Below are 14,413 nucleotides of genomic sequence, written 5' to 3'. Positions count from 1 at the left end.
TTTTAATGACAAGTCCTCCAACTTCAGTTAGGCTCAGTGCATGCCTATTCTATAGTCCCAGCTACTCAAAAAGTTAAAGGGTGAGTATAGTTTGAGCCCTGGAGTTCAGGCCTGCTCTTTGAAAAAGCCACCCTCACTTTCCACTCTAAATTTTTGCTTTTAGTCATTAAATTATTATGTAGACTGGTTCATATTTCCATATTGCAATAGTATAATAATAGGGTGATTTAGGAAAAACTGTTTTTGGTGTTACTGTGGGCCTTGTGCACATAGGCATGCACTGTACCACTGAGCTACATCTTCAACCTTCTTCAACCTTTTTCTACTTTTAGTTGTATATGGTTCTCAGATAGATTTGGTTTTATTATTTTTTTGAAGTTGGTAAACTTAGCATGTATGAAGTATGCTCATGAAGGTTCTTTAATTTGGGGCAAAAAAAAAAAAAAATCCATGCAGTTCTCTGGAGGAAAAAAATGGAGCAATGAGTATAAAAAGACTCTTTACACAAAATACACATGGTCAGCAGATTACAGCCTGTAATTCCCAGTGACTGGGATTGTGCGAACCCACAGGAGGATTGTGGTGTCAAAGCCAGTCTCAGTAATGGCAAGGTGCTAAGCAACTCTGAGACCTTGTCTCTAATTAAGATACAAAATAGGACTGGGGATGTGGCTCAGGGTTGAGTGTCCCCGAGTTCAATCCCCACAATCCTCCCTATTGCTAGTTATGAGAAATTCAGGTTTAAAATTAAGGCATTTTGACCTTTCAGTTAGAGTATTCTCAAGAGTAAAGTGAACTAGCATTCTCTTTTATAGTGCTGTTAGAACATAAATTGGTATAACAGTTTTAGAAAGCAACTTGAAGATGTGTAAAAGACTTTTAATGATCATACTTTATCAGCTAATTTCATTCTGAGAATTTGACAGTCTATTAAAGCAGCAAAATTTTAGATGCTGCCTAATGTTTTGTGCTGTAAATGTATGGCAGACAGTAGTGCAGTCATTAATTATGCTTTTGAAGTCTAGGAATGGGTGAAAATGTTCAGAGTAACAAGTAAAAGAAAGTGTATCTTGTATGCTTGCCATTTTACATAGAACATGTGGCAAGTATATTGAAAGGAAATTAAAAGTATTATTAAGTCAGTGTTTTGTGGATACTGGCAACTTTATTCTTGGATAATTTCAAAATTTAATATTCTTGTGTAATTGAGGGAAAAAAGCAAGAGACTTTTTTTTCCCTGTCCTAGGGATTGGACCTAGGCCCCACACAGGCAAGGCAAGCACTCTACCACTCAGCTATGTGCCCAGCCATTTTTTTTTTAATTTATTTTTTTGCAATAGTTGGGATTTATCCTGGAGTTTCCCTCAAAGCCAAACAAGTACTTTATCACTGAGCTATATCCCCAGCCCTTAGTTTAAGTTTTATTTTGAGACGGGGTCATGCTAAGTTGTCCAGACTCGCCTGGAACTCATGGTCCTCCTGAGTAGCTGGGATTACAGGTGTGAACCACTATGCCTGGCATGAGAAACATTTTTAAAAAGGATATAACTTGGATATAAATCAGACTCATCTAGTATTCTTTTAGAGCTCAACTTTTGTTCTGTCAATTTAGTAGCTTCTCAGTTTGGCTTCTAAAACATAAATGTTGTTTTGCTTCTATGCCTCTTGACTATATCTGCTTAAGCCTAGGTCAGCCCTTGCAGTATAGAATAATGTCTTCTGTCCTGCTGCCAGATAAAGTACTTTTTCTTAATATAGAATGGCTGTTTCCTTTCCTCTTTATCTGAATGGACTTTTACAAGATACATGCCTAGGCTTGTAAAAGAGACATTATGAACTGATAATCTCCATGGTTTGATCTGTATTCTATTTGTCCTGAGGGAGGGACTCCTTAGGCTGTCATCAAAACAAAAATCCCGCATAAGGGTTGTCTTCCTCAAAGCACCAATGGCTGGCTAAATGCATATTTTTTGGAAGTTGTGGAAAAGTCCATTTTCTCTTTATTTAAACACAATTTTTCTGGGAGGTGGAGAAAAATTATTTCACTTATTTAAATATGTAACTTCTTAACTAATTCCTTTGTGTTTCTTCTTTTCAGATGGAAAGAATTCAAGTGGATCCAAGCGTTATAATCGCAAGCGTGAACCTTCCTACCCCAAAAATGAAAATTTTAGCAACCAGTCCCGTCGCTCCAATTCACAGAAAAGCAAAACTTTTAATAAGATGCCTCCTCAAAGGGGCGGCGGCAGCAGCAAACTCTTTAGCTCTTCTTTTAATGGTGGAAGACGAGATGAGGTATGGACTTTGAGATTGTCATTCCTAGAATATGAGCATGAGTTTTTTTGTTTTTCCTGTAGTTGAGAGAGGGGAGGAAGAGGTAGAAGAATGGGTAACCAAAGCAATCTTGAGTAGTTTAGATTTAACTAGGTCTGGAGCTTTGCCTCTCTTTTCTTCTGAAGGTAATTAAAATTTTCTGAGGAAGAAGGTTTCATAATTATGGAGTGTGAGAAATTATGGCATAATTTGGGACCTTACTCGTATATTAACCTGAACGCCTGTCAGCAAGACTGATTAATTATTCTGCTTGAATGGTCCATACTCTGTAACTATTACAGAATAAAATAGTTGTTCACTCAGTCACTGGGAATTTATTCCTTGCCTACTTGCACCAAATACCATTTAGGAGTTGGGGATACAGCATTAAACAAAATTGTTTTTTTGTCCTTTGGGAGCTTATATTCTAGTTTGGAGAGACAATAATTAATTTTTGGTTTTGCCTCAGGGATTGAACCCAGAGGCACTGAACCACATGCCCAGCCCTTTTTTATATTTTATTTAGAGACAGGGTCTTGCTAAGTTGCTGAAGCTGGCTGTGAATTTGTGATCTTCCTGCTTCAGTCTCCTGAGCTGCTGGGATTATAGATGTGTACCACTGCACCTGGCATGCTTTTTATTTTAAGATAGAGTCTCAGTAAGTTGCCTAAGCTGGCCTTGAACTTTTGATCCTTCTGCCTCAGCCTTCTGAGTAGCTGGGGTTTTTTTGTTGTTGTTGTTGTTGTTTGTTTGTTTTTGCTGATGCTGAGTATTGAACCCAGGATTTCATTCATGCTAGGTAAGCCCACTCCTACTGAGCCACACCCCCAGCCTGGTGAAGATACTCTTGGTGAGAGTGATGCAAGTGTTGAAATGGGGTGGTAATGGTGGAGGTGATGAGAAATGATTAGATCTGGGATATTACTTTAAAGTCAACAGTATTTTATTTGCTAGATATGGGGACTAAGAGAAAAGGCTGAGTAATGTGTTTTGCATGAGGTCAATTAAGGTACCATTTGCTATAGTAGGGAAGGTTTCAAGAGGAGTACAGATTTTTGCAGGGAGGAGGTACAAAGATTGAAATCAAGAATTTTATTTTGGAAATGTTCTATTTTCATTGGAATACCTATTAGACATCTAATAGAAGTAGACAGTTAATTATGAATTTGAAATTTAAAGAGGAGACCCAGGTTGGAGAGCTGGTAGCATATAGTTGTTTTTTAGAACTATGAAAGTAAATGAGCTGTATCATTCATTAAGGAGTTAAATTGTAAAACAGCAATAGGTTGCTGAAAGTGGTGGTGTCATGCCTGTAATCCCAGCAATTTGGGAGGCTGAGGCAGGAGCAGAATTGTAACTTTGAGGTCAGCTTTAGCATCTTGTGAGACCCTGTCTCAAAAAGGGCTAGCTCTATGGGAAAGCACCCCTGCGTTCAATGCCCAGTTTTTAAAAAAACAAAACAAAACAAAAAAACCCAAACTGATCAACGTGGATTCAAAAGAGATGGGGATGTGTTGTAGCTCAGTGGTAGAGTGCTTGCCTAGCATGTGTGAGGCGTTGATTATCCTCAGCACCACATAAAAATAAATGTATTGTGTCCATCTCCAACTAAAAAAAAAAGTTTTTTTAAAAAAAGAGATGGGCTGGATGTGGTGGTGCGTACCCATAATCCCAGAATCTCGGGACGCTGAAGCAGGAGGATTCCAAGTTCAAACCCAGTCTCAGTAACGACTTTGTCTCAAAAAAAAAAAAAAAAAAAAAAAATAGGACTGAGAGGATGTGACTCAGTAGTTAAGTGCACCTGGCTTCAATTCCCGGTACCAAAAGAAAAGTAGGATGGGAAGAAGAAACGGCAAGTTTAGATGATAGTTTCTAGTGGCTTTGCTCTGAGAAGTAAAAAGGTGAGATAGTAGCTTGAGAATATGATGTTGACAGGAATGTTAAGATTTGGAAGGTTAGATCTCGTCTAACCTAATGATTATGATGAGAGGGAAAAAATGATAAGAGGGGGAAAAGGGGAGAATGCTGAACAGTGAGTTCTTGTGATCTAGTGCAGAGTGAAAGAATTGGTTTAGGAGTTTTGTCAGCTTATCCATAGTAATAAGAGAAAGACTTGTTAGCAGAATATTGGGGTTCTATCTGAATATCGTGCTCATTTTCTTAGAGAAATATATAAAGTTAGCTGAAAGAGGAGGTTGGAGAGCCTGAGGCATGAAGGAGTTGTCTGGGAGAATAGGAGACTAAAAGGAATGTGGAAGAATAGTAGGATTGCAGTATGAATTTTAGGCTGTGTAAAGGGCTTCTTTGGTGAGACCAGTTGTGTGATTTTTAGCTATGTTTTGCTGCCTTTGAGCTGCTATGGAGGTGAAGGTGAATACAGCAGATGAGAGAAAGGGCAATGAACTACAGGATCTAAGCCAAATAAAGCAAGGCAGTTTAGGAGATTGGATCCTTGGTTTGGAGACCTAAGGGTAAAGAATTACAATAAGGACTAATTCTTGAAAAGGATGAATTTCTGGCTGGACAGTAGGGTGCTCAAAATTAATGATATGATCATTAACAAGCACGATCTACACTATAAAGTAGTGCTCTGTAGTGGAAAAGCAAATCGTGTATCTAAAATTCTAGTTGCCACATTAAAAATGAAAAACAAGAAACAAGCTTAGGAAGTTGTAACTATAGTCTTATATACTTTGGGAGGCTGAGGCAGGAGGATTGCTTGAGTCCAGGAATTCCAGGCCAACCTGGGCAATATAGCAAGACCTTGTTTCCAAAACAATTAAAATTTAAAAAGCAAGTGATATTAATTATTATTATTATTAATGGTACTAGGGATTGAACTCGGGGCACTTGGTCACTGAGCCACATCCCCAGTCTTTGTATTTTATTTAGAGACTGGATCTCACTGAGTTACTTAGAGCCTCGTCGCTGCTGAGGCTGGCTTTAAACTCGAAATCCTCCAGCCTTAGCCTCCTGAGCTGCTGGGATTGCAGGCGTACGCCATTGCTCCCGGCCAAGTTAAATTAATTTTAACGTATTTAACCAAGTATACTTAAATAAACTTAATATGTGGCATATCTAGGTAGTGGCTCCTGTATTTGATAACAGCTCTAGAAGGTATACCTGTCTATAGGAGTGGGTGCCTCAAATGGGGTGAGGCAGGCTGATTGGAAGAGAACTTGATAGGTCAGCATCTTGGGCAAATGATTGGGAATTGACATGGATGGTACTGTAGAAAGTGAACCAATGAGGACAATAGTTGAAGACAGAAGATGGAGAATGGGTAGGGTTTTGCTGACTTAGCACAAGCTCTCAGATCTAAGTTGGGGCATTGGGGATGGAAGACTAATTAGGGGAGATCAGAGCCATGTAGAGGAGTCCTGGGCACAAGAGATACAGGATGATCTGGGAAGCCTGGTGCTTCCTGTGGTGATTTACATAAACAGGGTGGGGCAAGCTCCAAGATAGGTTGTTAAGGTAAAAAAGAAAGTTGTCTGGTATGCCATGGCTTATGTTTATTTTATTTATTTTTGTTATATTTATTTTAAAAGGTCATGTACTACGATTCTGTATACATAAAATGTCTCGGCATATTTATTGCCTCTGGAATAGACTGTACAGTTTTCCTTTTTGTACTCTTTAGAATCTTCACCATGGATGTGCACAGTAATTTGACTAAGCAGCAAAAGGCTTGCATTTGTATTTCCTTTGGCCCAATAATTATTAGTGTATGTTAAAAAGAAATAATTGGAGTTTAGGGGTATAACTCAGTAGTAAAGCACTTGCCTAGCATGTGTGAGGCCCTGGATTTGATCCCTTGCATGCATGCATAAATAAAAAAATTGCAGGTGCCTTCATATTTGTGTACAAAGATCTATTCATAAATGTGATTATTGGAACAATTTTTAATAGTGGGAAAATTACACTGTCATAAATAAGGCATTAAAATGTGGCATGCCTTTATTATGTAATGATATACAGCCACGTAAAGTGATAGTATACTGTATTAATATGGCAGAGTGTTTTATAATATTCAATAGGAAAGCGGGGGTGGGAAATGTACTTAACTGTCTTAGCACTTACCTTTATCACTTCAGTTTGGAATTGTTGAAGACTGAAATGTGTCCTGACATTTCTTTCATCTTTGTATGCAGCACTATTATATATGTTTTTTTGCCACTTTGTAAACTGTTTCTGAATCTGCTGATTGGGTTTATTTCTGGACACAGAGGTAGTCTCTCTAGGTGTTCTAATTCTGTCAGTTTTAATTAACCAGGAATAATAGTGTGGGTCTTAGGAAGTCTCTTGCAGGATCCAGAAACCTACGGCAGTTACAGTGGCCTTTGGACTGCCTCCAGAGGGTGACTCCACAGACTTGCTGTGTCAGAAAAAAACCTCAAAACAAATAGCTAATAAGAATGAAGGTGTGGACTTCAGGTTTTAGTTCAGAGGTAGAGCACTTGCTTAGCATGGTGAAGGTGCTGGATTTGATCCCAACACCACAAAACAACAAAAACAGAAGAATGGAGGTTTAGGAGTCCTATAGGACTATGGGAAGATTAATCCAGTAAACAGATCTTTGAGCTTTAAGATAGCTAGGAGGAGTTTGTGCTGGGCTTTGTCATTTAATGGTTGATTTGCCATTTAGCAGCGCCGACTAAATAATTTCAGTCCTCAACAATTCCAAACTGAAGCGCAGACTAAATAAGTAATGGGAATGTTAAAGGCTCTCCCCCGACCCCCTTCACTCTCATCTAGGTCTGGAATAGGGTTTTGCATTATCTCCTCCTAGGAAGATAATATTTAAGTTTTGTTGTTGTTTTTTTTTTTTTTTTTTAAATATTTTAAGCTGTGTCAAAGGAGGGTTTGTGCTGGTTTCTACTATAAATTGGTTTTGTCCTGATCCAAAACACTTTAATTCTCCCTAGGTAGCAGAGGCTCAACGGGCAGAGTTTAGCCCTGCCCAGTTCTCTGGTCCTAAGAAGATCAACCTGAATCACTTGTTGAATTTCACTTTTGAACCTCGTGGCCAGACAGGTCACTTTGAAGGCAGTGGACATGGCAGCTGGGGAAAAAGGAACAAGTGGGGACATAAGCCTTTTAACAAGGAACTCTTTTTACAGGCCAAGTAAGTATTGCTTCTTGGGGAGAAAGTGGAATTGAGAGACTCAAGATAGTTGGGTTGCTGGGAGGAGCACTCCTTTAAACTATAGGAGAGAAGCAGAAAGGAAACCGATGCCTCTTTTTTGCCTTTTTCATTTTCTTTCCAAGTAGATGTTTTTGGTGCTTTAATAAATGGCATTAGTATATTGAAAAGGTGGAAAAACTAGAATTGGACCTGATTTGAATCTCCTTGTAGAGAAGGGATTTTTCTTCCCCCTGGTTTGGTGCTGGGGATTGAGCCTAGGGTAGAACATTGTAAGCATGCCCTTGACCTCTACTACCGAGCTACATTCCCACCCCTTTATATTTTTTATTTTGAGATGGGACCTCAAACTTGTAATCTTCTTGCCTCCATCTCCTGAGTAGCTGGAATTAACAGGTGTGTACCACTGTGCCTGGCTAGAAGAGGAAATTTTTGTGTGTGGGTTTGTGTGTGTGTGTGTGTATATACACACACACACACACACATAAAAAATTATATTTTTATATATCTTTTTAGTTGGACATGATATTTTTATTATGTTTATTTATGTGGTGCTGAGGATCAAACCCAGTGCCTCACACATGCAAGGCAAGCTGAGCCACACAACCTCAGCCCCTAGAAGAGGAAATTTCTTTTCTTTTTTTTTTTTTTAAAGGAGGCCTCTACCTACCTTTTTCCTCCTTTTTACCCATTTTTTTAAAGAGAATTTTTAATATTTATTTTTTTTAGTTTTTTGGTGGACACAACATCTTTGTATGTGGTGCTGAGGATCGAACCCGGGCTGCACATGCCAGGCGAGCGCGCTACCACTTGAGCCACATCCCCAGCCCCCAAGAGGAAATTTCTTAAGGAATAATTTAATGACAGATTGAAATGCTTAGCAGACATTTGCTGAAATACTGATTTCCATTTTTTTTTTTTTTTTTAATTGCTGAGTACCAAAAACAGTGCCTTGTATGTGCTGGGCAAGTGCTGTGCCACTGAGTTAAATCCCCAACTTTTCCCCACCTCTGCATTTTTATTTATTTATTTTTGGTACCAGGGATTGGACCCAGGGGACTCTCATCCACTGAGCCACATCCCCAGCCCTTTTTATTAAATTTTGTGACAGTTTTTTGCTCAGGGCTTTGCCAAGTAGCTGAAAATGACTTTGAACTACGATCCTCCTGTCTTACCCTCCTGAGTCACCTCCCACTTTTATGGATGGACAAAATATTTTATATGGTGCTGAGGGTTGAACCCAGTGCCTCACATGTGCTAGGCAAGTGCTCTATCACTGAGCTACAACCCCAGCCCTCCTCCCTGCTTTCTGAGATGGGATCTTGTGTTGGTGCCCAAGCTGGCCTTCAACTTCTGTGCTCAAGTGATCTCCTATGTCACCCTCATGAGTAGTTGGGACTAGGGGTGTATGACTCCATCCCAGCTCCCCTTTGTTTTCTTATGTGTGGCATTAGGTATGATGGTTTGACCTTGTATTGAGACTGAAGTAACCATTGTATGCTTTATAAAACTGATCACAGATGATTTGAGAACAGTTTTCAGCTTCCTTGAAAATGAGTTGAGTTCTGGGATTCCAGGGGTTGAGGGAGGAAATCTGTTTACTTCTAGTTCAAAGGAGACCAACAGAGAACTTGGCTGGCCTTGGACCTCGGTCTGCCGAGTTTCTTCCAGAATCAGGGTTCGGAATTGAAGCACTGTGAAGATGGTGCTTCACAAATCAGGGCTGCTAATGACTTACATTTGAATTCTAAATGAAGAGATGATTGAATTCAGCTGAGGATGTAGCGATTCTCACAGTAGGCCTTTTTTTTGTTTTCTTCCCTATTTCTAGCTGCCAATTTGTGGTGTCTGAAGACCAAGACTACACAGCTCATTTTGCTGATCCTGATACCTTAGTCAACTGGGACTTTGTGGAACAAGTGGTAAGTAGCTCAAAAAGTTTTAAGTTGTGGGTGAGAGAACAAAATAGGGACAGTGGTGACAAAGCATCTGCTGGCTATGTTAACTGCTGATTGAGTTCCTTTTCTGTCTGGCCTTATGATAGACATTCTCAGAGGTCAGTTCCTGGTTCTTCCTGGAGTTTATTTTGTTACTAATTGGTCTGGCCTCAGGAGATAGAGTGTAGAAGGCTCTGATCCAAAGGTATATAAGCAGATCTGTCTACCAGCTACTACTGGGAAGTAGTAACCCAGAGAGAGACTCTTAATTTCCCTCCTTACCCAGAGGAGCTCCATTATGTGGACATTTCTTCATTGGCAGCCCTTTGTGTAATCAGTGTCAAATTAGCACACAGCTGCACTTTCCATCAAAGCTACTGTTATTTGTTTAGCCCTGAAGTTCTGAACTCTCATAACTGTTGATCCTAACAGGGAATCTGATGTAGACTAAATTTGAAAATTACAAGTATTTTTCTTTTTCTCTTTCTTTAAAATAAGTACCCAACTCTTGGGCTCACTGTTGTGAAAATTTATAAAATCATCTGAGAATGACAGAAGGTCTATAAAACTTAATTTTATATATGTATTGGTTCAAAAATATAGCCAGGTATGGTGCCTGTAATCTTAGCTGCTCAGGCTGAGACTGAGGAATTGCAAGTTTGAGACCAGCCTGGGCAACTTAACAAGACCCTATCTCAAAAAATAAGAGGATATAGCTCAGTGGTAGAGCACCTTTGGGTTAAATCCCGGGGGGGGGGGGGGGGTGTGGGTGTGTATGATACACACTGATAAAATATAAAGTGAAAATCTTAGTGTTTTGGAAATTACTGGTAGATTACTGCTGGACCTTTCTCAGTGCCTTTCTATATATGTATCTACGTATTTTTTTAAAAAATGATATTATATGTCTTGTCATATTTTCCTTTAATGTAAAGCCTCCAGAATACCCATTATGTATTTGTTTCCCTTCTTTCCTTCCAATACTGGGCAGTACTGGGGATTGAACCCAGGGGGTGCTTTACCACTGAGCTACACCCTTCAGCTGTTTTTTATTTTTATTTTGATATGGGATCTTGATAAAATGCTCAGGCTGGCCTTGAACTCATGATCCTCTTGCATCAGACTCCTGAGTTGCTGGGATTACAGGCGTGTACCATTGCAGCCAGCTATGTATTTGTTTTATTAAATCATTACTGTGGTTTCCTTAATGATTTGCTTAAAGTGTTGTCATTTGCCAGTGGCTTGGGAGGCTGAGGCAGGAGGATTGCAGGTTCCAGCCCAGCCTGAGCAACTTAGGCCCTAAACAACTTGGCGACACCCTGTCTCAAAATAAAAAAATACAAAGGGCTCTGAATGTGGATTAGTGGTTAAACTAAGTGCCCCTGAGTTCAATCCTCTGGTACTGAAAAGAAAAGGTGCTGTCATCTATATACTTTGTTAGGCAGTTACATAAAGGTGTGTTGAGTGGCTAGGTGCAGTAGCACACACCTATGATCACAATGACTTGGGAGGGTGAGGCAGAAGTATTGCAAGTTCAAGGCCAGCCTCAGTAACTTAGTGAGACCCTGTATTAAAATAAAAAGGACTGGGATGTAGCTCAGTGGTTTAAAAAAAAAAAAAAAAAAAAAAAGATGAGTTGAGTACAAATGTGTGGGGATGAGAGAGGAGAGACTTTTAACTTTGACAGCTCTTAGTCATTCCAGAAGTAATGAAATTGTGGCATTTTGTTTTAGCGCATCTGTAGCCATGAAGTGCCATCTTGCCCAATATGCCTCTATCCACCTACTGCAGCCAAGATAACCCGTTGTGGACACATCTTCTGCTGGGCATGCATCCTGCACTATCTTTCACTGAGTGAAAAGACCTGGAGTAAATGTCCCATCTGTTACAGTTCTGTGCATAAGAAGGATCTCAAGAGGTAAGATGGAGCTTGTATTGGGTTAGACCTCATTCATCCTGCTCCTTGTTTTGCTTCACCTAAATATCCATGTTATAGTGTTGTTGCTACAGAATCTCGACAGTATGTTGTCGGCGATACCATAACAATGCAGCTGATGAAGAGGGAGAAAGGAGTGTTGGTGGCCTTGCCCAAATCCAAGTGGATGAATGTAGATCATCCTATTCATCTAGGAGGTGAGTTCTATTAATTTTGGGGGCAGATGATTCTCAAGTATGCTCTTTTAAAACTATTGAATATCTTTGTAGCATCAAATATTGAGCCTTTAGCTAGAGGTGGTAGCACACACCTATAATCACAGCTGTTTGGGAGGCTGAAGTAGGGGGATGGCAAATTGGAGGCCAGCCTAGGATATTTAGCAAGATCTTGATCAAAAAAATAAAATAAGGAAAGGGTGAGATGGAGGATGTACCTCAGTGGTAGAATGCCTCTGGGTGGGTTCAGTATTTTGTATTGCCAAAAAAAAAAAAAAAAAAAGGAAGAAAGAAGTTTAGCCTTTGGGCAAGCTAGTTTCAGCATTTCCAGATTAGTCAAGAATTCCAGTAGGATATAACAAATTAGAATAAATAAATAAATTTTAAAAGTAATAAGAAAGAATACTAGTAGGTTAGAGTTTGCATAGAGTGGTTTAACTCTGGTTTTAGATTTCTTTCATTCATACCTCTCTTTAATTTTTATTCTTTTTATTGGGCTTTATTTATTTATTTATTTATTTTATTTGTTTTTAGTACTGGGGATTGAAGCCAGGGCCTTGTGCACGCTAGGCAAGTGCTCTGCCTCTAAGCTATATCCACAGTCCTTTTTTACGTTTTATTTTGAGACAGGGTTTCACTGAGTTTCCCAGGCTGGCCTTGAACTTCAGTCCTTTTGCCTTATCTTTGTGAGTAGCTGGAATTATAGGCATGTACTCCCACACCCGGCTTTACCAGGCTTTCCTGAACAATGTTTGGTATTGTGCCCAGTCTTGGGGGTTCCATAGTCAGCCAGTCTTGGCACCTGTCATCAAGGAACTCGGTAGTCTAAAAGAGGAGGCCATTGGTAGACACACATAAAGGCCATCAGGATAAGAGAGTATATATAATATGTGCATTTCAATCTTTAGGGTAAAGGTGGAACTCTCAATAAATGAAACAATTGACTGATCTCATGGTAAAATATAAAATTAGATACCAGTTTCGTACCAGTCATAAAAGGTACTTCTAGATAGCTTGAAGAACTTAAAGTCAAAAATTTTAAACCTTAAAAGAAAATATAGGGTTGGGGGGAATGGATGGCAGTCAAAACCTAATTAAAGTGCCGGGTACAGTGGTGCACGCCTATAATCCCAGCAGCTTGGCAGGCTGAGACAGGAGGATCATGAGTTCAAAGCCAGCCTCAGCAGCAGCGAGGTGTTAAGCAACTCAGTGTGACCCTGTTTCTAAATAAAATACAAAATAAGGCTGGGGATGTGGCTCACTGGTTGAGTGCCCCTGAGTTCAATCCCCAGTCCCAAAGGAGAAAAAAAGAAAAAAAAAAAAAAAAACAACAACTAAAGAAAAAAGGGATCTAAACAAACAAAATATTGGATATTTTTTTTTTTTTAATTTGGTACTGAGGTTTGAACCCAGGGCCTTAATTATGCTAAGCTGATGTTTTGACACTGAGATAGACCCCCAGCCCTAAGACAACATTTGATTACTTTATCTTTGTACATTCTTATTTAATATTCTCATTTTTGAACCAGGCTGAAACCATGAATGCTATAAAGTAAGACTGGTTGGTATGTTTGTTTTGTGTGTGTGTGTTTGTACGAGGGATTGAACCCAGGGGTGCTCTAAAGATTAATGTCCAGAACATAGAGATGTTCTATAAATTATTTTAACTCAGTGGAAGAATGAGTTAAGCATGTAACACAGCATTTCCCAGTAAAGGAAACCCACTTCTACATATCTGAGATGTCCATCAGATTTGCATTCACTGCCCCCCCCCCAAAATATTAGTAACACTGGGTTTTGTAAAGAATTGGGAAAGTGGGGGCTCTAGTTCTTGGGAGTGTAAATTAATAACAGGCTTTTGCAATTTTGTAAGATTTAAAGATAGTTATAATAGTTGATCTAACATTAGTACATAAAATTCTTAACAAGAGGCATGAAGATTTTTTTTGTTACAGTATAATGGTGAGAAATTGACAGTAATCTAATGTTGTGTGAAAAATACTTTATTATAGTTCATCATTGTATACTGGAAGGTGAGGATGGAGTAGATCTGTTTCAACATAGAAGATTTTTAAAGACACGTTGAGAAATAAGCTGCAGAACAACATGCACAGTTTATCATTTTTAAGAAATCCTTTTTTTCTGAACATGTGTATAAATGTATAGGGAAAAAATTGAAGGCTACATTTCAAATTTGTAAATGGCATCTTTTAAATGGCACCAGGATAGGACAGGCAGATATTTAAGGCATTTTAAGAGGGTCTCAAGATAACATTTTTTTGGTACCAGAAGTTGAACCCAGGTGTGCTTAACTTTTGAGCTACATCCCCTGTGCTTTTTTTTTTATTTTTATTTTTTTAATAGTTACTCAAAACATTATAATGATCTTGACATATCATACATTTGATTCAAATGGGGTACGTAATCTTATTTTTCTACGTGTACAGATTGCAGGATCACATTGGTTATACATCCACGTTTATACATAGGGCCATACTAGTGTCTATTGTATTGTGCTGCCCTTCCTATCCCCCCCTCTTCTCCCCTCCCCTCCCATCCCTGTGCTTTTTTTAATTTTGACAAGGATCTCTCTAAGTTGCTTAGGACCTAACTTAGTTGCTGAGGCTGGCCTTGAACTTGGAATCCTGACTCAGCCTCCCAAGCCACTGTCAAGATAACATTTTTAAAACTTTGTAAAAGTACAGAAAATATGGGGGAAGGAAGTAAAGGAAATCATAAAAAATATGATCCTTTTACCTGAAAGTGCCCCAAAATGTTAAATGCAGACTTTTTTTTCTATGTGTGTATATTTCTATGAGATTGGATTAGAGTGATCTGACATCTGCATTTTTCACAGAATGTAGGT

General features: G+C 39.0%; 1 protein-coding gene across 2 annotated transcripts in view; it reads left to right on the top strand.

Annotated features, from left to right (window-relative positions):
* The window catches only part of Rnf10 (ring finger protein 10), a 36,033-nt gene that overhangs the window by 8,562 nt on the left and 13,058 nt on the right, over positions 1-14,413 (top strand). For both annotated transcript variants that reach the window (XM_077108923.1, XM_077108924.1), the window contains exons 2-6: positions 2,099-2,295; positions 7,242-7,441; positions 9,291-9,381; positions 11,130-11,314; positions 11,393-11,529. In XM_077108923.1, coding sequence (XP_076965038.1) covers positions 2,099-2,295; positions 7,242-7,441; positions 9,291-9,381; positions 11,130-11,314; positions 11,393-11,529 — 810 coding nt within the window. The remainder of the gene's footprint in view (positions 1-2,098; positions 2,296-7,241; positions 7,442-9,290; positions 9,382-11,129; positions 11,315-11,392; positions 11,530-14,413) is intronic.

The sequence above is a fragment of the Callospermophilus lateralis genome, chromosome 1, assembly GCF_048772815.1.
Source record: "Callospermophilus lateralis isolate mCalLat2 chromosome 1, mCalLat2.hap1, whole genome shotgun sequence".
Classification (NCBI taxonomy): Eukaryota; Metazoa; Chordata; class Mammalia; order Rodentia; family Sciuridae; genus Callospermophilus; species Callospermophilus lateralis.
This window is presented reverse-complemented; position numbering and strand designations above follow the sequence as displayed.